The following is a 25119-nucleotide window of genomic DNA, read 5'->3' as shown; positions in this document are numbered from 1 at the left end:
CACACCTCCAGTGTTGGTCTGGAGCGTCTCCTACACCAACACCACCAGTTTTGGTCTGGAGCGTCTCCTACACCCACACCTCCAGTGTTGGTCTGGAGCGTCTCCTACACCAACACCACCAGTGATGGTCTGGAGCGTCTCCTACACCCACACCTCCAGTGTTGGTCTCGAGCGACTCCTACACCTACAACACCAGTGTTGGTCTGGAGCGTCTCCTACACCCACACCACCAGTGTTGGTCTGGAGCGACTCCCACACCCACACCACCAGTGTTGGTCTGGAGCGCCTCCCACACCTACACCACCAGTGTTGGTCTGGAGCGACTCCCACACCCACACCACCAGTGTTGGTCTGGAGCGTCTCCTACACCCACACCACCAGTGTTGGTCTGGAGCGACTCCCACACCCACACCACCAGTGTTGGTCTGGAGCGTCTCCCTGTTGGAAATTTCCAACACTTAATTACTTATATCTAGTACTTTAAGAGGTAATTCTTGTACTAGGCATTATAATTTACTAGCACTACTAACCAGTAGTTTAGTGATATAGAGTTCATGTAATTAAGGCGTAGAAACGTCTCATCTTCCTAGATATTATGGCCGGGTGTCGCGTCAGCCACACGACTACAGGGATAATTTTTACATATACATGAATGGAATTAAATTCACTTTACTTCAGTATTCTATATTAAGAATTATTGGCTGACAACGAATTTATCTTTGTTTAGCAAATATATTTTTGTTTACTGGAAATATTTTACACAGGTAATTACAGCGGTTCCAGTGTATACACGAAGAACCTAATTTGTACTCTTAATATTCTCACCCATTTATTTAAAGTATTTGCGTAGCGAGAACCAATCTGTTGTCATATAAGACAAATTAATATCGTATAATTTAATATCAACCTTGTCTCCATTATCTCGGAAAGTTGGACAAAATATAGCAATTATTTACAAGAGTTCAAACATTGCGAGCGAGTGCGCATGCGCGAGCCAGCCAAGAGAGACTTGGCATAGATAGACACCATATTAGGGGGAGTGCATATATATATATATATATATATATATATATATATATATATATATATATATATATATATATATATATATATATATATATATATATACATATATATATATATATATATATATATATATATATATATATATATATATATATATATATATATATATATATATATGTATATATATATATATATATATATATATATATATATATATATATATATATATATATATATATATATATATATATATATATATATACTAGCTGTACCTGTCCACGCGTTGCTGTGGCTCAGCAATACATGTGCTTTGCTGAGCCACAGAAACCTTTCCATGTCCCCCATTCCTCCCCACCAATCCCCCCTCCCCCCATCCCCTCGTCTTCCCAACCATTCTCCTCTCCACATCCCCTCGTCCTTCCCCACCATTCCCCACTCCCTTGCCAGATGCACTCCACAAATGATCTGGTATTCCCTTCAGAATATTGGGAACATCAAATGATCTGATGTTCTCATCACTGAAAAATAAGAAGAACAGTTAAAAACGAAATGAAAAACAATGAAACAATATAAAAATAAACTATACTCATGAAATGAATGATATGGTAAACAACACAGCTCAATTCCAAGGGAATGTCACTCAAAATAATGAAATCAAAATGAAAATAAATCAAAATCGATGAAATTTAAATTTATCAATGCAATCGGAAATATTGAAATGGAATCGTAACTTATTTAGTATAGCGAGTGTTGCTCTAGAGTGCATCAGATGGTGCTGTTGTTCAAAAAAAGCTTGGTTTTCCCTGCCACAGGTGTGGCATCTATACTTATACTCACAAAATGAATGGTATGGTATACAACACAGCTCAATTCGAACGCAATGTCCCACAAAATAATTTAATCAAAATGAAAATAAATCGAAACCTATGAAAATTTAATTTATCAATGCAATTGGAATCATTGAAATTGAATCATAACATTTAGTATAGCATGTGTTGCTCTTGCGAGCAACAGATGGTGCTGTTTAAAAAAAAACTTGTAATTACTTTACACAGGTGTTGCATCTGTATAGTAGATATATAAAAGCATGTGCGTATTCAAATGGAACGTTGTGTCAAAATATCAAAGCAATCGGTGAAGAATTTTGGGAGATTACAACGTGTGTTGCTCTTATGTCCAAGAGATGGCACTTTAAAAAAAAAAGCGTATTTTATCCTGTCACAGGGAAGGCATGTATATAGTATGTATATAAAAACACGCGCCTGTTTGAATGCAACGTTGTGTCAAAATTTCATCGGAATCGGTAAAGAGGTTTCGAAGATTTCACTCACATGAAAAACACAGTTATTAAAAAAGAAACATGTTTTTTCCTGTCACAGTCGTTACATCTATATAGTGTGTACATAAAAACTCGCTCGGATGCGAATAGAACGTTGTGTGAAAATTTCAAAGCAATCAGTGAAGAACTTTCGGAGATTAGTGATTTTGAACAAATGAACATTCCATTTTTATTTATTCTCCATTGGTTAAATGGAAAAGAAAGAAAAGAAAAAGCGCACATTTCAAATATGTTTAATTTCACAATGCTTGTGGGTATACAATATGTTTTGTTGTTCCATTGTCTGTTGAGATATAGAGATTGTCTGGTTTGCCGACTCTAGAACACGCAACATATAATTGTCCCTATGAGAAGCATTCCATGTCTAGATATAAACTGCACATTTATAAAGATTGGCCCTAAGCTTTTTTGATGGTGATTGCAAACACCAATCGATTTTTAAATTTCAATATCATAAATTGAAATGGCATATCTGTTGGAATCATAGAAATGCGAGGAATGAGGACATCTTCACCTTTGAAAGGTCCTGTCAAGATTGTTGCTTCTACAACGTTGCTGATTATTTTTTTACTGCAAGGCACAAAGCATTGCAAAGCTTAAGCTGGTTGATATTTCGCAACATGATAATTGGCACACAGATTTTCAATTGCCGTACGTGTGATGGTATCCCTGGCAGATCGAGTGAATTTAAAAATTCTGTTCGACAACTAACTGCTTCATCTGCTTTCTTAACATTGTCGACGGACTTGTATCGAGGAATTACAGGTAATTTTTGCCTGAAATCTCCTGCAACCAATATTAATGTGTTTCCAAATGGTCTGATGTTTCCACGCAAATCTTGCAATGATCGATCAAAAGCCTTGAGCCATTTTTTGTGGGAAATTCTTCATACATCCCAAATGATAAGTTTACATTTCTGCAATACTTTTCCCCATGCTGGATGCTTAGGAAATGTTGCACGTGGGAGTTTCAATGAATTGCACATTCAATGGCAATTTCATAGCCGAAGTAGCAGTTCTTCCACCTGGTAACAAAGTCGCAGCTATTCCTGACGATGCAAGAGCTAAGGTTATGCCATTTTGGGATCGAAATGCCGCCAGAATCAATCTAATTAGGAAAGATTTACAATTGCTCCTGGGGCATTTTAAAAGATTTCTCCAAACCTGTTATTGACAGTTTAAATTATTTGATGGTAAATGCCTTTTCGCTCAAGCGTTAGCTTAGGAATATTTGATTGCACACACGACAACAGATCACACATGTTGTAATTTTGTTCACGACACAATTCTACATCGAACGAAGCAGCAGCAGATCGATTCGGTGACGGCATTTCCAATTGATTTAGAGCTTTGTTTGCGAATTCTAAGCACAATTCTTCTATCATTATCAACGCTTCGTTGTAGATTTCTGCTGTGAAATCCATGTTCATATTTGAATTTTCCTTCATATTCGACGGATAATATCTTCAGCCATGTGCGATATATATTTCTCCCATAACTCTGTTGGAGATGAAGGAGAGCAGGTGGTCAATATTATTGAAACAATGCATAAATTTCATTTGGATGTGACGTGTTGGACGCGTCATTAATGCATACATCCCAGTGTTGGTCATTCTCAAATTAATTCCGAGCTTGACATGCACTATGGAAAGTGGCATGTGTTACGCCGTTGACAAATCTCAGTGGCTGGAAAGACGTTGGACCAGGCACATTTACCAACAGCATGTTAAGAAAGAAGCATTCATCTTGATTGGGAGGCACGGTGTACAGTCTGCCTATCGTAGTTTATTTGAATATGCCAGGTTGTCCGTCGACTCAGTCTCCTCGTTTGCCTCGTTCAAATAATTTTCTACTGGCATTCCATGTGTAATATGTAGGCACTTCCTAATACAGCAGTGTTTTCGCAAACGCATCATTTTGACATAACATGAAGAAAGCAGTTAACGTTGTAGCCAGAGGATTCATAGCTGTTTGTTGTACATTTGCAGCTGTGAAATAAACATGTTGTCCATTTTCTTGTTTTCAAAACAAAAAGAAAAAATTCTAACGAAATATTTCAATTCAAATGCAGATCATCGACACAGCTCAATTTCACCACTAATTGCCCTGAAAAATAAGAAGAACAGTTAAAAAAAGAAATGAAAAAAGAAACAAATAAGCTATACCCACGAAATGAATGGTATGATAAACAACACAGCTCAATTCCAATGCAACGTCACACAAAATGTTGCACTTACGTGCAACAGATGGCGCTGTTTTTCCAAAAACTCATGTTTTACCTGTCACAGGTGTGGCATCTAAATAGTAGGTATTTAAAAACACGCGCGTATTTGAATGGAACATTGTGTCAAAATTTCAAAGCAATCGGTGAAGAACTTTCGGAGATTTGAGCGTGTGTTGCTCTTATGTCCTACAGATGGAGCTGTTTTTTAAAGAAAAAAACATGTTTTTCCTGTCACAGGTGAGGCATGTATATAGTAGGTATGTAAAAACACTCGCCTATTCGAATGCAATTTTGTGTAAAAATTTCAAAGCAATCAGTAAGGAGGTTTCGATGATTTCCCTCACATGAAAATTACCTGAAAAACACAGCTTTTCAAAAAAGCATGTTTTTTCCCATCACAAATGTGTCATCTATATAGTATGTATATAAAATCCCGCTCGGATGCAATATGAATGTTGTGTGCAAATTGGCGAATTTTCAGGGCAATCAGTGCATCTTGAGATGAAAAAAAAGAAAAAAAAAGAAAATCAGGGCAATTGGTTATCTTGAGATGATTTCGGGGCTTTTAGTGTCCCCGCAGCCCGGTCCTCGACCAGGCCTCCACCCCCAGGAAGCAGCCCGTGACAGCTGACGAACACCCAGGTACCTATTTTACTGCTAGGTAACAAGGGCATAGGGTGAAAGAAACTCTGCCCATTGTTTCTCGCCGGCGCCTGGGATCGAACCCAGGACCACAATATCACAAGTCCCACGTGCTGTCCACTCGGTCGACCGGCTCGGTGAAGAACTTTCGGAGATTAGCGATTTTGAACAACCGAACATTTCCATTTTTATTTATGTAGATTTATGGCCGTCAGTAGACCGCATCCCGTATATTATAGCCTAAACCCAGTATTTCAGATTATTAATTTACTAAACTGAAATCTAATGTTTAAAGTAGCACTAGTGGGTCACATTCAACTACCCACAATGCTTAAGCCTATACCTCATACAGAGGTGAGAATATTTAGGTCACCGGGAGCAACTGCTAATAATTTTTACAACAATCCTGTGTTACCGCCTGCATTAAATTGGCCACACCATCTAACCATTATTTATCTCGGTGGTAATGATATCCAACCAACTCGACACCCAGCTGAAATTATAAACCATTTCAGAAATATTATCAATTCCTTTAAGGAAATTATTAGCACCGTTGTGTTCACATTAGTGGAACTTCGCCAACCCAGGAGTAATAATCGATGGAGAGTGAGTCCTGAGTATTATCAACGTGCAACAAAATTATACTAATTCTCGGGTGAGAAAAAGAGTGATGCTGTACGCCACCTACATTCACATTACTGCCAGACCATATCATGAAAACGTGGCTCCAGATGGAGTACACTTGTCACCAGAGTCTAGGGCACATGTGGTCTAAAAATTAATTAATACCATTAATCACCACAGGAGGTTGTAGCTTGAAAGCCAACATTAACTGATCATATTTAAAAATCTCATACATATATTTCTTATAAGTGTATTCTATATATCAAAATTTTAAAATCCAAAAAACATAGCACTGATATAGATCAACATTATTGCACATCATTTATTGTATTTATGCCAATCCACAGGGGGTAGGATTTTTAGACTGGAATTGTACTAAGTCATGTACAACTCTAGCCTAAACTATTATTAGTTACTTTATTAGGTAGGATTAATATCTGACTAATACTGTGCTAGACAGTACTGGTTAATTATTATTCAATGTTGTACAGACCCTAAACAGGGTGGGATCTATTATCTTACACAAATTGTGTGTGTAAGTGTGTAACTTACACTACTAAGTTATTGTACTTTACTGTGTACACCTTTGAGTGCTACTAGGTGTCACTATACCAACCGAAAGTGATAATGAAAAGCTAGCTGGAGGTGCAACCGTAGTGACATCCAAGCATCACTCAAATCTTAGCTATTTCCTATTAGGTAGGTAAGCTAACGTCTAGTGGAGGTAGGACCATATAGCCTAATCCAAGAAGTTAAATATTAGACTACTATACCGGTATTTGCCTCTGCTACATGAGCCAATATCCTAGTTACATTACTAACAACTACATTAAGCACAAGAAGCCTCAAATCACCAAGATGGATACTGCTGGAAGAATGAAAAAGACACTTACAGGTCTAAAAGATCACTTAACCAGGCAGATCAACAAATGCCAAGATCTGTCACAACAGTCACCCATTGACTATTTAGAGCTGGAAAGTTATTTCCAAGTTGTTAATAATACATTTGAGCAATTAGAGCTCAAATAAACCAATATTTACCTGAACTTAGTAAGACACACATTACAGACACAGAATTAGATGACATCATGCGGGAATTAGCCCAGTACATTTTATTTATATGATTTACAGGTGAAATTACAACCCTTAAATAAACTGAGATTTCTCAATAAGGTTATCTTGAGATGATTTCGGGGCTTTAGTGTCCCTGCGGCCCGGTCCTCGACCAGGCCTCCACCCCCAAGAAGCAGCCCGTGACAGCTTACTAACTCCCAGGTACCTATTTTACTGCTAGGTAACAGGGGCATAGGGAGAAAGAAACTCTGTCCATTGTTTCTCACCGGCGCCCGGGATCGAACCCGGGACCACAGGATCACAAGTCCAGCGTGCTGTCCACTCGGCCAACCGGCTCCCCCTATTAGTTATAGTTATAGCATCTGCAAGTCTTCCACATACTGAAGTAAAATTACCTCTAATTAATCTACCCACATTTTCTGGTAGTGAGAATGAAAGTTGGGATAATTTTTAGAATAAGATTGTAGACGCAATACATTCTAAAACCAATATTCCCAAAACTACTAAGCTTACTTGTTTACAAGGTCAACTCAGAGATGAAGCCTTAAAGGTAATCTCCAATTTAAACTTGACCTGTGATGGCTATGACCTCGCAGTTTCACGGCTTAAAAGTAATTATAACAATAACGAGAGAGCTATCATCACTTTAGTTCATAAACGGCTGGATTTGCCAGCAACAGATCAAGAACAGATTTGCCAACAACAGTATGGAAAGAGTCAGTTCCTCTGACTCTCTTCAAACTTATCAGATGGAGCTTGAGTCCTTACTTAAGGCCTTAAGCCTCAAGGTCAACCTCAAGGCTGCTGAATGGTTGACACGAGTAATTATAAGATGCAAGTTGCTCAGTGAAACACTGGACAAACTGTATACTTTACACAATAAAACATCTCTGAACGTGACAGAGATAACATAAGGTTTACACTCTGTAGTCGAATGACAACGAGCCAATCAGAATGGGAAAGGTATTTCAACACCTTCAACTAACACTCATCGTAAACCTCAGGATACCACAACTAATGCTGTAAAATAAAAAATGGCTAACCCATCACCCAAGTGGAAAAATATCAATGTGGGTACCAATACAGTAAATCCCTCAAAACCTGTAGTGAATGTACCTTCTAAAATTGCTACTACAGGACAGGAGAGAAGAAATGTTTGTTCTGCCAAGAAGAACATAATACCTATAAATGTCATAACTACTTAAGTTGCAGTGCGAGGATCAAACGTCTCAACGAATTGCACCGATGCATGGGATCACATGAACCTAACAACTGTACCGTTGTCCTGCATGTGTGCCACAATTGCCATAGAGGCCAACATCATTTTACCCAGTGTGGAGAAACACGACCAAGGTCACAAAACCCTTAAGTGGAATCAAGTACCTCCACCACTGTGCAATATTGCAAAGTACATTAAGAAGTAAATGTACTTGCTACTGAGACAGATAATATCACCATGTTACCTACAGCTCAGCTAAGGTTAACTAATAAGAAATCCAGGATCACCACTCGTGGTCTTTTCGACCAAGGTTCTCAATAAGCATTTATTACACAACAACTTGCTGACCAGTTGAAACTTAAAACCTTGTGTCAAGTGAAATTAAACATTTCAGGATTTTTTACTAATACCGGACCTCGCAATTACAAAGTTGCGAGAGTTTTGGTACACCTAGGAGGCCATGCTAGTCCAGTACAGGCTATAGTTATTGACAAAATCCCATCTGACCTATATGTTTCTGATCTAGGGAATACTGCCAAACTTCTTAAGTGTAATGGAATGAAGTTGGTTGATTACAAAATATATTCTGACCGCCTGAACAATGTAGGTATACTTGTAGGGGCAGATTATTATTACAGATTTATTAATGGATGCACCAAGCAACAAGAAATGGATTGGTTGCTTGCAGCTGGAGGCAAATTGCATACTGGACCGGTGTTACCACAGAAAAATTCTACACCCATGAGTGATCAACAGATCAACTCAAGTGTGACTTGGCTTGGAACAGTCGCCACTCCAAATCAGAGACATGACTGAGGATATCTCTGATCCTCCTATATATAAATTCTGGAATTTGGATACCTTAGGCATTGTCCCTGAACAACCAAGACCAGATGATACTTGGACTTATCAACAATATCTTAACTCAGTTATTTATCGAGATAATCAATACTGAGTTAAATTGCCATTGAAGCTAAATCACCCACAGCTACCAGTAAATCACTTCATGGCATTAAATCAATTAAAGTCACAGGTAGCTAGATTAAATAAACAGCCTGATAAATTGCAATTGTAACACGATTTAATACAACAACAACTCGCCAGCAAATTTATTGAAGTTGTTGACCCAGATAATACCAAACAAGGACATTATTTGCCCCTTCACACCATCTTGGAAGATTCAGCTATTACACCTATTAGAATTGTACTTAACTGTAGTACCAAGGTGATGGCGAATAGTGTATCACTCAATGATTGCCTACAAACTGGCCAGAGTCTAACCCAACGACTCAATGACATACTATTACAGTTTCGATTAGGAATTTATGCCTATACGGCCGACATTAGTAAGGCTTTCTTGAGACTAGGTCTACAAAAAGAAGACTGTAATTTTCCCAAGTTTCTCTGGATGAAGGATTTTAAGGATACTAATTTTGAAATTATAACCTATATTTGCTTCAGTCTTATTCGGTGCTACTTCTTTACCATTTTTACTCCAAGCAACCTTGTACACACATTTGAAGAAATTTGATAGTCCATACAAGACTGAAATTAGCAACAATTAATATGTTGATAACTTCCAGGGAACTACCAATGATAAAACAAAATTAATTAAAATTTATCATGAGGCTTGCCACGAGTTACTGGAAGCTAATATACCTCTAGAGTCATGGTCTTCAAATGATCAACAGGTAAATCAAATGGTAGAAAATGATTTTCCAGGGTACAGAGTACCTCATAATTTAAAGGTTCTTGGCATGGAATGGAATACTTCCACTGAAGAACTAAATATTAAATCAATGAAAACTAATAATTCTCCCATAACTATGAGGAAATTATTGGCTTTTGTCAGTAAACCATTTGACCCGTTAGGCTTACTTAGCCCCATTATAATTAAGGAAAAACTCCTCATGCAGGAGTACTGTCAAACTAACTTGGACTGGGATGATCTGTTGCCTAATGATCTGCAAGATAAATGGCAGCAACTGACGACGGCTTTAAACATACTTAGTACTCTATAATTCCCACGTAATGCCTTAGGACTGAAACAACCTACTAATCTGCTTGTGTTTTGTGATGCCTCAGGTAAAGTATATGGCGCAGTAGCCTATTTAGTAAACACAAAACAATCAATTTTACTTGCTTCTAAAGCTAGGGTGACCCCGATCAAGAAAAGATCACTGCCCCAAATAGAATTAACAGGTTTGTTAGTAGGTGTTCGATTGGCTCATTACCTGACCAAGACACTCAGTAATATTCACATTGGTGAGATAGTAGTGTGGTCAGACAACGAGGGAATCTTACAATGGGTAAAGAATAATAATAAGGAAATACCCTTCGTCTGTAATAGAGTTAGGGGAAATTCGAGAGCTGTCAGCTGAATATAAATTGAGACAGGTCCCTACCAAGGACAATTCTGCTGACTACCTCTCAAGAAGATTAACTTTGAGACAATTAGTTAAAACCATGATGTGGTTTAATGGACCCGAATGGTTGGTCAGTGGTCAAAACAGAAGCCACAAGTCATAGTGACCAATATCACTGTCCCAACTATGGATCTACAACACCTCGATATTTAGCTATTAATCCTAATCATTAATCTAGTTTAAGTAAATTACTAGGGGTTACTCAAGTTTTGTTTGATTTCTTAACCAAGATAGGAATTAAATATCAAATCCCTAGTCCTCTTAAATACTGGATTAGACAAGCCCGAATGGAGACCTATGGAAGAAATTATGAACAACTTCCAGAAAAACTAGTAAGGTCTCTAGGCATTTGCTGGATTCTGACAATCACAATATTTTAAGATGAGGAGGACGTCTGCTCCATGCAGAAGTTGATTTAGAAGTAAAGAAACCTATGCTTCTTCCTCGTCACCACTTAAGTAAACTTATAGTATTACATTGTCATGAACAGGGCACATTACATGTTTGAGTGTTAGACACTCTCATTGATTAACGACAGAAGTTTTGGCTTTCCCAGGGTCGTCAAACTGTCAAATGCATTATTAAATCTTGTGTGATTTGCCGGAGGTATGATGCTCGGGTGTGTCTTTACCCAAAACCTCCACCATTACCTAAAGAACGAGTCGTTCACCTTCGTCCCTTTGAGACCACTAGGATAGATTACACAGGAGCTCTTATTTTAACAGGCACTCCGGACAAGATTCCGGTGAAAGCCTATATATACCTCTTCACGTGTGCAACTACATGAGGCGTACATTTAGAAGTTACTTCTGACATGAATACAGAAGTTTTCCTAGAAGCTTTTCAAAGGTTTGCAGCATGTCAATCCTGTCCCAAACTGATGAACTCTGATAATGGATCTAACTTTGTGGCAGGAGAAGCTTGCTTAAGGGAAATATGGAATCATCCAGAGGTACGTGCAGTTCTTAAACAAAGACAGTGCCACTGGAAATTTATACCTCCTAGAGAACTGTGGTAGGAGGATTTTACGAACGAATGGTAGGCACTGGGAAGCGATGCTTAAGAAAAGCTTTGCATCGATAGAAAATTAGCCTCACCGAGCTTCAGGCCATTATCACGGAAATAGAGGCCCGAGTCAACAATCGACCCCCAACCTATCTTTCAGATGATTTCTCCCAGAGAGAACCCCTGAGTCTCTCTCATCTGATGCTTGCTGGTCCTCTTAGTCCTTTGATCTCTAGAGGATGAGGATCCGAAAGACCCCTCATGAGTCGAAGGGACCGACTTGGTGGAAAGATATAAACATCTTTCTAGAGTGATAGGCAGGTGGAATGAAGTGTGGACTCGTGAGTATCTAACTGCTCTGAGAATCATTATGGAGCTGCAAGCCCCTATAATAAAGTCAATTTAAAACAAGATGATCTTGTACTAGGTGATAGTGATGGACCAAGGTCAGAGTGGCCAATAGGCAAAATTGCTGCTGTCCATCCTGATCACCAAGGAATACTAAGAATAGTTAGGATCCAGTGTCAAGGCACGACCACCATAAAAACTTTAGAGAAATTAGTTCCCCTGGAATTCGCTGAACATGAATGTTCTTCCAAGGTAAATTCACCACAAGTTCCAGAAGACATTAATTCTACCAATATGAGCACTCGTCCATCTAGAATGGCAGCTCAACAATGTATAATTAAAACTTAAACAGTATTTTGATTCTGCATAATTGCAGAAAATAGCCTTCAGATGTTGAGAAGATTTCTTGACTCTGCGGGAATAATTTAATGACTAAGTAACTTAACCAGTACGAGTCATTGCGACACTAATCATTGATTTTGCTGTAGATTTGGAGATTTCTTGACTTTAGATGACTTAATGTTTAATATTTAAATTTTGATTTATGTTCCCATAAACAACACATCTAAGAAGATGGATCAAAACAGAAAAGAGAGGGGAGACATGATAACCACCTACAAAATTCACAGAGGAATTGATAGAGTGGACAAAGACAAACTCTTCAGCACGGGTGGAACACGAACAAGGGAACACAGGGGAAAACTCAGTACCCAAATGAGCCACAGAGACATTAGAAAGAATTTTTTCAGTGTCAGAGTAGTTCGTAAATGGAATGAACTAGGAAGCGATGTGGTGTAGGCTGACTCCATAAACAGTTTCAAATAAAGATATGATAGAGCCCAGTAGGCTCGGGAATCTGTACACCAGTTGATTGACAGTTGAGAGGTGGGACCACAGAGGCAAAGTTCAACCCCTGAAAACACAAACAGGTGAGTACAAATAGATGAGTACATCTGTTTCACAGATAGGGACATCCGTCATGTACATAATAACGTACTAACTTACTAACATCTATATAAATAAAAATGGAAATGTTCGTTTGTTCAAAATCGCTAATCTCCGAAAGTTCTTCACCGATTGCCATGAAAATTTCACACAACATTCCCATTGCATCCGAGCGGCTTTTTATATACATACTATATAGATGACAGATCTGTGACGGGAAAAAACATGTTTTTTTTTTTGAAAAGCTGTGTTTTTCAGGTGTTTTTCATGTGAGGGAAATCATCGAAACCTCCTTACTGATTGCTTTGAAATTTTGACCCAACATTGCATTCGAATAGGCGAGTGTTTTTATATACCTACTATATACATGCCTCACCTGTGACAGGAAAAAAACATGCTTTTTTTGAAAAACAACTCCATCTGTAGGACATAAGAGCAACACACACTATAATCTCAGGAAAGTTCTTCACCGATTGCTTTGAAAATTTGACAAAATGATCCATTCAAATACGTGCGTGTTTTTAAATACTTACTATATAGATGCCACACCTGTGACAGGTAAAACATGAGTTTTTGGAAAAACAGCGCCATCTGTTGCACGTAAGTGCAAAAGACGATATACAATATATTTTACAATTCCATTTCAATGTTTCTGATTGCATTGATAAATGGAATTTTCATAGATCTTGATTTTTTTTTTCATTTTGATTTAATTATATTGTGTGACGTTGCATTGGAATTGAACTGTGTTGTTTATCATACCATTCATTTCATGGGTATAGCTTATTTGTTTCTTTTTTCATTTCTTTTTTTAACTGTTCTTCTTATTTTTCAGGGCAATTAGTGGTGAAATTGAGCTGTGTTGATGATCTGCGTTTGAATTGAAATATTTCGTTAGTATTTTTTGTTTTTGTTTTGAAAACAAGAAAAAGGACAACACGTTTATTTTACAGCTGCAAATGTACAACAAACAGCTATGAATCCTCTGGCTACAGCGTTAACTGCTTTCTTCATGTTATGTCAAAATGATGCGTTTGCGAAAACACTGCTGTATTAGGAAGTGCATACATATTACACATGGAATGCCAGTAGAAAATTATTTGAACGAGGCAAACGAGAAGACCGAGTCGACGGACAACCTGGCATATTTAAATAAACTACGATAGGCAGACTGTTCACCGTGCATCCCAATCAAAATGAATGCTTCTTTCTTTACATGATGTTGGTAAATGTGCCTGGTCCAACGTCTTTCAGGCCACTGAGATTTGTCAACGGCGTAACACATGCCACTTTCCGTAGTGCATGTCAAGCTCGGAATTTATTTGAGAATGACCAACACTGGGATGTATGCATTAATGACGCGTCCAACACGTCACATCCAAATGAAATTTATGCATTATTTCAATAATATTGACCACCTGCTCTCCTTCATCTCCAACAGAGTTATGGGAGAAATATAAATCCCCCAGTGGCTGAAGATGTTATCCGTCGAATATGAAGGAAAAATCAAATACGAACATGGATTTCACAGCAGAAATCTGCAACGAAGTGTTGATAATGATAGAAGGTTTGTGCTTAGAATTCGCAAACAAAGTTGTAAATCAATTGAAAATGCCGTTACCGAATCGATCTGCTGCTGCTTCGTTCGATATAGAATTGTGTCGTGAACAAAATTACAACATGTGTGATATGTTGTCGTGTGTGCAATCAAATATTCCAAAGCTAACGCTTGAGCAAAAAGGCATTTACCATCAAATAATTCAAACTGTCAATAATGGGTTTGGAGAAATCTTTTAAGATGCGCCAGGAGAAACTGTAAATCCTTCCTAATTAGATTGATTCTGGCGGCATTTCGATCACAAAATGGCATAACCTTAGCTCTTGCTCAGGGAGCCGGTCGGCCGAGCGGACAGCACCCTGGACTTGTGATCATGTGGTCCTGGGTTCGATCCCAGGCTCCGGCGAGAAACAATAGGCAGAGTTTCTTTCACCCTATGCCCCTGTTACCTAGCAGTAAAATAGGTACCTGGGTTAGTCAGCTGTCACGGGCTGCTTCCTGGGGGTGGAGGCCTGGTCGAGGACCGGGCCGCGGGGACAGTAAAAAGCCCCGAAATCATCTCAAGATAACCTCAAGATTGCATCGTCAGGAATAGCTGCGACATTGTTACCAGGTGGAAGAACTGCTACTTCGGCTTTAAAATTGCCATAGAATATGCAATTCATTGAAACTCCCACGTGCAACATTTCCGAAGCATCCAGCATGGGAAAAGTATTGCAGAAATGTAAACTTATCATTTGGGATGTATGAACAATTACCCACAAAATCGCTCGAGGCTCTGGATTGATCATTGCAAGATTTGCGGGGATACATCAGACCGTTTGGGAACGCATTAATATTGCTTGCAGGAGATTTCAGGCAAAAATTACATGTAATTCCTCGATACAAGTCCGTCGACACTGTTAAAAAAGCTGATGAAGCAGTTAGTTGTCGAACAGAATTTTTTAATTCACTCGATCTGCCAGGGATACAATCACACGTACGGCAATTGAAAATCTGCGTGGCAATTATCATGTTCGAAATATCAATCAGCTTAAGCTTTGCAACGCTATGGGCCTTGCAGTAAAGAATTATTCAGCAACGTTGTAGATGTAATCATCTTGACAGGACCTTTCAAAGGTGAAGATGTCCTCATTCCTCGCATTCTTATGATTCCAACATATATGCCATTTCAATTTATGATATTGAAATTTCCAAATCGATTGGCGTTTGCAATCACCATCAACAAAGCTCAGGGCCAATCTTTAGAAATGTGCAGTTTATATCTATACACGGAATGCTTCTCATAGGGACAGTTATATGTTGCGTGTTCTAGAGTCGGCAAACCAGATAATCTTTATATCTCAACAGACAATGGAACAGCAAAACATATTGTATACCCACAAGCATTGTGAAATTATACATATTTGAAACGTGCGCTTTCTCTTTTCTTTCTTTTCCATTTAACCAGACTGAGCCACAGCAACGCATGGCGGGTTCAGCTAGTATATATAAATAAAAATGGAAATGTTCGTCTATTCAAAATTGCTAATCTCCAAAAGTTCTTCAAAAATTGCTTTGTAATTTTCACACAACGTTCCATTGGCATCCGAGCAGGTTTTTATATACATACTCTATAGATGTTACGTCTGTGACGGTAAAAAAAAAAAAAAACATGTTTTTTGTGAAAAAATTGTGTTTTTCAAGTATTTTTCATGTGAGTGGGAAACCGAAACCTCTTTTCCGATTGCTATGAAATTTTGACACAACGTTGCATTCGAATAGGCGCGTCTTTTCATATATCTACTATATACATTCCTCATTTGTGACAGGAAAAAAAATGTTTGTTTTTTTAAAACAAAGCCATCTATTGGAAGAGCAACACACGCTGTAATCTCCAAAAGTTCTTCACCAATTTCTTTGAAATTTTGACACAATGTTGAATTTGAATAGGCGCATCTTTTTATGTACCTATTATATAGATGCTACCCATGTGACAGGTAAAAACATGCGCTTTGAAAACCAGCACCATCTGTTGCACATAATGGCAACATGCACGCTATACTAGATATGTCACGAATTTCATTTCAGTGTTTCCGATTGCATTGATAAATTTTATTTTCATAGATTTCGATTTATTTTATTTTTAGTGAATTATTTTGGCTGACATTGTGTTGGAGTATAAGTATAAGTATAGATGCCACACCTGTGACAGGTAAAACTATACTTTTCTTGAAAAACAGTGCCATCTGTTGCATGTAGGAGCAACACACATGCTATACTAGATATGTTACAATTCCATTTCAATGTTTCTGATTGCATTGATAAATTGAATTTTCATAGATTTTGATTGATTTGATTATTTTGTATGAAATGCGTTGAAATTGAGCTGTGTTGTTTACCAGACGGTGCATTTCGAGAGTATAGTTTATTTTTATACCAGCTGTACCCTCCACGCGTTGCTGTGGCTAAGTCTGGTTAAATAGAAAAGAAAGAAAACAGAAAATTCATGTTTCTAACATGTTTAATTTCACAATGCTTGTGTGTATACAATATTTTTTTCTTGTTCCACTGTCTGTGAAGATATAGAGATTGTCTCATTGCCGACTCTAGAACACGCAACATATAAATGTCCATGTGAGAAGCAATCAGTGTCTAGATCTAAACCGCACAATTCTAAAGATTAGCTCTGAGCTCAGTTGATGTTGATTACAAACCCCAGTCGAATTGGGAAATTACAATCTCTTAAATTGAAATGGCAAATCCGTTGGAATCATAGGAATGTGAGGAATGAGGACATCTTCACCTTTGAAAGGTCCTGTCAAGATTGTTGGTTCTACGACTTTGCTGAATCATTTTTTTACTGCAAGCCGCGTGTCGTTGCTAAGCTTTTGCTGGTTGATATTTCGTAACATGATAATTGGCACGCCGAATATTAATTACAGTTCGTGCGGTGGTGGTATTCCTGGCAGATCGAGTGAATTAAAAAATTCTGTTGGTTAATTAATCGCTTCATCTGCTTCCACCACAGTGTCGACGGACTTGTATGTGATTGCCTTGCTTTGTATGTTAGACTGAATAATATTGTTAAGTTCTTAGACGTCTTTTTTTTTTATGCAGGGATATTCCTGCGCGGGCCCTAAGCCTCTGGCTGGCCCACTAAGTGTTGCTTGTTTCTGTTTTACTTGGGCGGAGTATGAGTATTTATGAATCGTATGGTCGCTTCTGTAAGATTTTGCCATATGTGTTTAACAACTTCTTCTGCTCTGTTGAATCTAAGTGGAAATCTTAATGGGTTTGTAAGTGTGCACTGTGTTATATAATGTTCCAGTGGTCTGTCGGGCATTTCTCCACAGTGCTGACATTTCCTCTCATCTTCCGGAACCTATAAGCCTATTTCCCATGCACATGGGTATCCAAGCCTGATGCGATGTAAGTGTACTTCTGTTGCTCTACTGTTCCCTTTCATCAAACTAAATGGTTTGTAGTTGGTTGGTTGGTTGAATTCTTGCACCAACCCGCAGATCCTAATGTTGCAACTGCTGTGTTGTGGTCACTGTACATCTTTTGCATTGCTCTGTTTCTAATTACTTTCTTAATCTGTGATAGACTCTATACTATGTAAATGTCTATATTTCTTCTCTTAGTTGCAAGTTTTGCAGCTTCGTCTGTAATGTCATTTCCTATTATTCCCACATGACTTGGCACCTAGTTGATAAGTACCCGTTGGCCTTGTCGTTTGAGTGTTTGCATTAATGATTTGACATTTGTGATCAGATGTATGTTATCACATATGTGTTCTTGTTGCTATGCTTCAATGGCAGTTCTCGAATCTGTATGTATGATAGCATGTTGTCGGTGTTCAGCAAGAGCATGTTCGAAAGCCTTTTAAATGGCTAGCATCTCTGTTTGTAATGTCGAACACTCATTTGAGAGCCTCCAACTATTTACAATGTTTCCTGCTTTAACTGCATCTCCGGTTTCTTGTCCCTGCTGGTCTACTGATCCATCTGTGAAGTAAGTAAAGCTATCGGATGCCATGTTTGCTCCTATATGCATCTGTGCAATGTTACGTAGCAGATGAGGATTTGTCTGTTTCTTTTTCCTTCAATAACCATAATTTTAATGTCTGCTGGAGGAGATTCCCAAGGGGCTTGCTTAACAAAGTCTGCATGTATTTCGTCGACAGTGACTGTGTTTGTTACATCGAATGTATTGATGGTGTTTATCGCACAATGGGTCAACCTGTTGCTATTGGAGGCTCTTCTGTCTAGAGTTAGTGCTCCAATGATTATATCTTTAAGTGAACTGATTCTAGGTCTAGTCAATGTTTTGGTTATCTTTGTTCTTGGCCTCAAGAATAGCTTGTTCACTCAGCCAATCGTGATTCTTATAATTGGTTTGAATATTGGGAAATACTTTTTCAACCAATTCTTCTTTTGACGTCACTAAATTGTAGAAGTTATGAGGTGAGGCAATGAAATTCGTCCTGATGTTAGATCAACTGGCACGTTTCCGTTCCCAATTTCCAGAAATTGATGTGAGAATATCTCAGCTGATGAGTCGTTTTGCAGTTGGACACGCATATTTGTAGTTAATTTTAACATCTTTACGTGGCGCCACAAAGTAGAGTATTTCAGGCAAGCATTTATTTTGTATGCAAGTGTTGATCTACATACAGGTAATGTTTGTATGAAATCTCCTGCAAGTAATATTTATGCATTCCCAAATTGTCTGATGTTACCACGCAAATCTTGCAATGATCGATCAAGAGCCTCGAGCGATTTTTTTGTGGGCCATTGTGAATTCATCCCAAACAATAAGTTTACATTTCTGCAATACTTTTCCCATGCCGGAAGCTTTGGAAATGTTGCACGTGGGAGTTTTAAGGAATTGCATGTTCAATGGCAATTTCAAAGCCGAAGTAGCAGTTCTTCCACCTGGTAGCAATATCGCAGCTATTCCGGTCGATGCAAGAGCTAAGGTTATGCCATTTTGGGATCGAAATGCTGCCAAAATCAATCTAATTAGAAAGGTTTTGCAGTTCCTCCTGACGCATCTAAAAAGATTTCTCCAAATCCGTTATTGACAGTTTGAATTTATTTGATCGTAAATACCTTTTTGCTCAAGTGTTAGCTTAAGAATATTTGATTGAACATACGATAACAGATCACCTGTGTTGTAATTTTGTTCACGACGCAACAAAAGTTGCATCAAAGCAGCAGATCAGATCGATTCGGTGATGGCATTGAATGAGAACTTTGTTCGCGATTTCTAAGCACAAATCTTAAATCATTATCAACTTTTCGTTGTGGATTTCTGCTGTGAAATTTATGTTCATATTTGAGTTTTCCTTCATATTCGACGGACAATATCTTCAGCCATGTGCGATTTGTGTTTCTCCCATACTCTGTTGGAGATGAAGGAGAGCCGGTGGTAAATATGATTGCAAACAATGCACGAATTTGCACGAATCCCAGTGTCGGTCGTTCTCCAATAAATTCAGAGCTTGACATGCATTACAGAAAGTGGCATGTCTTACACCGCTGACAAATCTCAATTGGTGGAAGGACGTTGGACCGGGAACATTTACACACAGCTTGCGACAAAAGAAGCATTCATCTTGATTGTAATGCATGGTGTCCCCTCGTCATGTCTTCCTATCGTAGTTTGTTTGAATATGCCACTTTGTCCTTCAACTCGCTCTCATCGTTTACGTCGTTCAAAGGATTTTCAACTGGCATTCCATGTGTAATACGTAGGCACTTCAGAATACAGCAATGTTTTCGCAAACGCGTCATTTTGACATAACGTGAAGAAAGCAGTTAACGTTGTAGCCGGTGGATTCATAGCTGTTTGTTGCACATTTGCAGCTGTGAAATAAACGTGTTATTCATTTTCAGGTTTTCAAAACAAAAACAAAAAATAATAAAAAAATATTTGAATTCAAACGCCAATCAAACGACACGGCTCAATTTCACCACCAGTTGCACTGAAAAAAAAGAAGAACAATTAAAAAACCGGAATGAAAAACAATGAAAAAAGAAACAAATTAGCTATACCCATGAAATGAACGGTATGGTAAACAACACAGATCAATTCCAATGCAATGTCACAGAAAATAATTAAATCAAAATGAAAATAAATCAAAATCTAAGAAAATTCAATATACTAATGCGATCGGAAACACTGAAAACGGAATCGTAACATATCTTATATACCATATGTTGCTCCTACGTGCAACATATGGCGCTGTTATTAAAAAAAGGCATGTTTTTACCTGTCACAGGTGAGGCATCTGAATAGTAGGTATATCAAAACACGCACGTATTCGAAAGGAACGTTGTGTCAAAATTTCAAAGCAATCAGTGAAGAACTTTCAGAGATTACAGCGTGTGTTGTTCATACGTCCTACAGATGGTGCTGCTTTTAAAAAAAAACTTTTTTTTTCCTGTCACAGGTGAGGCATGTATATAGTAGGTGTATAAAATTATTTTCCTATTCGAATGCAATGTTGTGTCATGATTTCTAAGCAATCGGTAAAGAGGTTTCGAAGATTTCCATCACTTGAAAAACACACAAAAAGCACAGCTTTAAAAAAAAAACATCTTTTTTTCCCATCACAGACCTTACATATATATAGTATGTTTATAAAATCCTGCTCGAATGCGAATTGAACGTTGTGTGAAAATTTCAAGGCAATCGGTGCAGAACTTTTGGAGATTAGCGATATTAAGCAAACGATCATTTCCATTTTTATTTATATACTAGCAGTACCCTGCCACGTGTTGCTGTGGCTCAGCAACGCATGTGCATTGCTGAGCCACAGCAATCTTCCCTGTCCCCCAGTCCTCCCCACCATTGACCCCCCCCCCTCACCCATCTCCTCGGCCTCCCCACCATTCCCCACTCCACCGTCCCCTAGTCCTCCCCCCATTCCACCATTTCCTTTTCCTTCCCACCATACCCTACTCCCCTGTCTCTTTGTCCTCCCCACCATTCTCCATTCCTCCATTCCCTCATCCCCACCATCCCAAACTCTTCCTTCCCCTTGTCCTTCCCCACCAGTACCTCCTCCCTTGACCCCCTCATCCTCCCCACCATCTCTCACTTCCGTCCCCTCTTCATCTCCACCATTCACCACTCCCTCGCCTGATGCCTTCCCAAATGGTCTGATGTTCCCATCCAAAAATTGGGAACATTAAGTGATCTTATGTTCCCATAACTGAAATATTAGAAAAACAGTTAAAAAATTAAATGAAAACGGGAAAAAATTAAAAAATAAACTACACTCACGAAATGAATGGTATGGAAACAACACAGCTCAATTCCAATGCAATTCACAAAAAAAAATTTAATCAAAATGAAAATAAATCAAAATCTATGAAAATTCAATTTATCAATGCAATCAAAAATATTGAAATGGAATTGTAACATATTTAGTATAGCATGTGTGTTGCTCTTATATGCAACAGATGGCGCTGTTTTTCAAGTAAAACATAGTTTTACCTGTCACAGATGTGGCATTTATACTTATACTTACGAAATGAACGGTATGGTAAACAACACAGCTAGAATCCAACACAATGTCACACAAAAAAATTCAATAAAAAATAAAATAAATCAAAATCTATGAAAATAAAATTTATCAATGCAATCGATAACATCGAAATGGAATTCATAACATATTTAGTATAGCATGCATGTTGCTATTATGTGCAACAGATGGCGCTGTTTTTCAAAGATGCATATTTTTACCTGTCACAGGTGAGGCATGTATATAGTAGATAAATAAAAAGACGCGCCTATTCGAAAGCAACTTTGTGTCGAAATTTCAAAGAAATTGGTAAAGAGGTTTCGAAGATTTCCCTCATGTAAAAAACACATGAAAAAAACACAGTTTTTCAGAAAAATCATGTTTTTTTTCCGTCACAGACGTGACATCTATATAGTAAGTATATAAAAACCTGCTCGGATGCGAATGGAACGTTGTGTTAGAAAATTTCAAAGCAATCGGTGAAGAATTTTCGCAAATTAGCGATTTTGAACAAACGAACATTTCCATTTTTATTTATATAAATTTTTTTATATCTACATTTCATTTTTTAACTGTTTTTCTTATATTTCAGTGTTGGGAACATCAGATCACTTGATGTTCCCAATCTTCTGATGGGAACATCAGACCATTTGAGAAGGCATCGGAAAAGGAGTCGGGAATGGTGGGGATGACAAGGGGACGGAAGTGAGAGATGGTGGGGAGAATGAGAGAACACGGGAGGGGGGTAATGGTGGGGAAGGATGTGAGGGGACGGGGACATTTGGGATGGAGGGGACGAGGGGATGGGGAATGGAGAATGGTGGGGAGGACAAAGGGACTAAAAATTTTGAAATAATTCAAAAATAATATTCTCGCTCTTTTAACGCCCTTTTATTTAAATTTTTTGAATAGCGAGAGCCAATCTGTTGTCATACAAGACAAATTAATATCATTAAATTTAAGATCAACTTTGTCTTGATCATCTCAGAAAAGAGAACCAAATATAGCAATTATTTACCGAGTTCAAACATTGCGAGTGAGTGCTCATGCGCTAGCCAGCCGAGAGAGACTTGGCAGAGATAGACACCATATTAGAAGGAGTGTCTTGGAGCTCGTGTAATTATCTTCTCATATTAATAGCATCCATGCATTAACGGATCTCAAGTAGACGTGACGGCTTCATCTTATTCCGGACACCACGTCTGGTCCAGCTAAGTTATCCCTTTTTGATATAGTTGTGGCCTCAATTTATATGTTATATAGGGTGCCTTGTCGTTAGGATGCACGACCATCAAAATAACCTCGTAAGAGTCATTATCATATTCTATCCGCACTAAATTACGAATATGTGTGGGAATATACACTCATAAATGGAAATTACATGTGATTCGCCTTTCAGCTTGGGTTTACGGGCAGGAGAGATGACATTCCGCCAGCATGATCACTTGTCTTTAGCCTGCTTGGACAAGTTTGCTGTGACATATCTGCTGGATGCATGTTTCTATCAGCTCTAACAGCTAAGCAGTTTCGTATTCTTTTAGTAGTTAAAACATTAATTATTCTAGTGATTTATTATTGCATGATTTAATATTTTATTCCCATGTATATGCATATTTTATAAATTTACCCCCTTCCTCCAAAGATTGGTTAGGGAGACGGTTCTATAATTAACATTTATTTACAGTTCATTCTGAATGAACTATTATATATCATTTATATTTAATAAAAGAGATCCATAGGCACTGGTTCTCTAATTTTTCTTCTTAAAGAATGGTCCTTTGAAAAATTTAACATCATTATTACACCTGAGCTAGATTATCCCACACCACCAGTTTTTGTCTGGAACATCTCCTACGCCTTCAACACCAGTGTTGGTCTCAGTCGACTCCCACACCCACCAGTGATGGTCTGAATCGACTCCCACACCCACACCACTAGTATTGGTCAGGAGCGCCTCCTACACCCACACTCACCAGTGTTGGTCTGGAGCGTCTGCTACACTCAAACCACCAGTGTTGGTCTGAAGCGTCTCCTACACCCACACCACTAGTATTGGTCAGGAGCGTCTCCTACACCCACACTCACCAGTGTTGGTCTGGAGCGACTCCTACATCCTCACTCACCAGTGTTGGTCAGGAGCGTCTCCTACACTCACACCCACCAGTGTTGGTCTGGAGCGTCGCCTACACCCAAACCACCAGTGTTGGTCAGGAGCGCCTCCTACACCCACACGACTAGTATTGGTCAGGAGAGCCTTCTACACCCACACTTACCAGTGTTGGTCAGGCGCGTCTCCTACACTAACACTACCAGTGTTGGTCTGGAGCATCTTCTACACTCACACCACCAGTGTTGGTCTGGAGCATCTCCTACACTACTATATGAAGTGTTCTCAATGTGCTGCATAAAATGTTTTCAAGGTGTTGTATACAATGTTCTGTGATCAATTCAATGTGCTCAAAGTCCTGTATACAAAGTTCTCATGGAGCTGTATACAATGTTCTCAATGTGCTGCATATAATGTTCTCAAGGTGCTGTATACAAAGTTCTCAAGGTATTGTATACAGTGCTATCATTGTGCTGCCTTTTATTCTGTCACTGATCTTTGACTTTTACTGGTTTTTCATTGATGATTTTTTACTATAAATAGTTAGATATACCATATCTCTTGACGACATATTATAAACTTTTAATATAATCTTTTAGTGTGAGACTCTTGTGATCAATTGACCAAAATAATATCTACAGCTTTCAATGTATCATTAAGCTTAACCTCACCAGGTTACAACTGGGTGTCATTCAGGCCGCAGGTTTTAGTGTCATGTAAAAAACTAACAGTGTCCTTCACATTATTTTAAATGTTAATATTATGATTATTTCTTAAGTTTTTAAATTGTGCATAATTAAATTAAATATAATATTTAATAGAATGGAGATTAGATATTAAAAATAAGTTGTATAAAATAAGAGATAAAAAGAGCGTGTGTGGAGTCGCGAACCACGACCCGCAAGGCGGCAGTGGCTCACCCCTCACACTCAGCCACCCTGCTCTGACCTCATAATATTCAACACTTATATTTATCATAAATTTGTTCAAATTATTATTGTACTCACCAAGTTGTATTCACCTAGTTGTGCTTGCGAGGGTTAAGCATTGGCTCTTTGGTCCCGCCT

At 38.3% G+C, this 25119-nt stretch overlaps 1 protein-coding gene across 1 annotated transcript in view; it reads right to left on the bottom strand.

Annotated features, from left to right (window-relative positions):
* LOC138363764 (uncharacterized) overlaps positions 1 to 3300 on the bottom strand; it is a 46826-nt gene extending 43526 nt beyond the window's left edge. Inside the window, exons 1-3 of the mRNA XM_069323157.1 lie at positions 3291 to 3300; positions 3078 to 3151; positions 826 to 861 (exon numbers count right to left, since the gene is read on the bottom strand). Of these exons, the coding sequence (XP_069179258.1) occupies positions 826 to 861; positions 3078 to 3151; positions 3291 to 3300 (120 nt within the window). The remainder of the gene's footprint in view (positions 1 to 825; positions 862 to 3077; positions 3152 to 3290) is intronic.
* Positions 3301 to 25119: the final 21819 nt, after the last annotated feature.

Source organism: Procambarus clarkii, chromosome 11 (genome assembly GCF_040958095.1).
Source record: "Procambarus clarkii isolate CNS0578487 chromosome 11, FALCON_Pclarkii_2.0, whole genome shotgun sequence".
In the NCBI taxonomy this organism is placed as follows: domain Eukaryota; kingdom Metazoa; phylum Arthropoda; class Malacostraca; order Decapoda; family Cambaridae; genus Procambarus; species Procambarus clarkii.
This window is presented reverse-complemented; position numbering and strand designations above follow the sequence as displayed.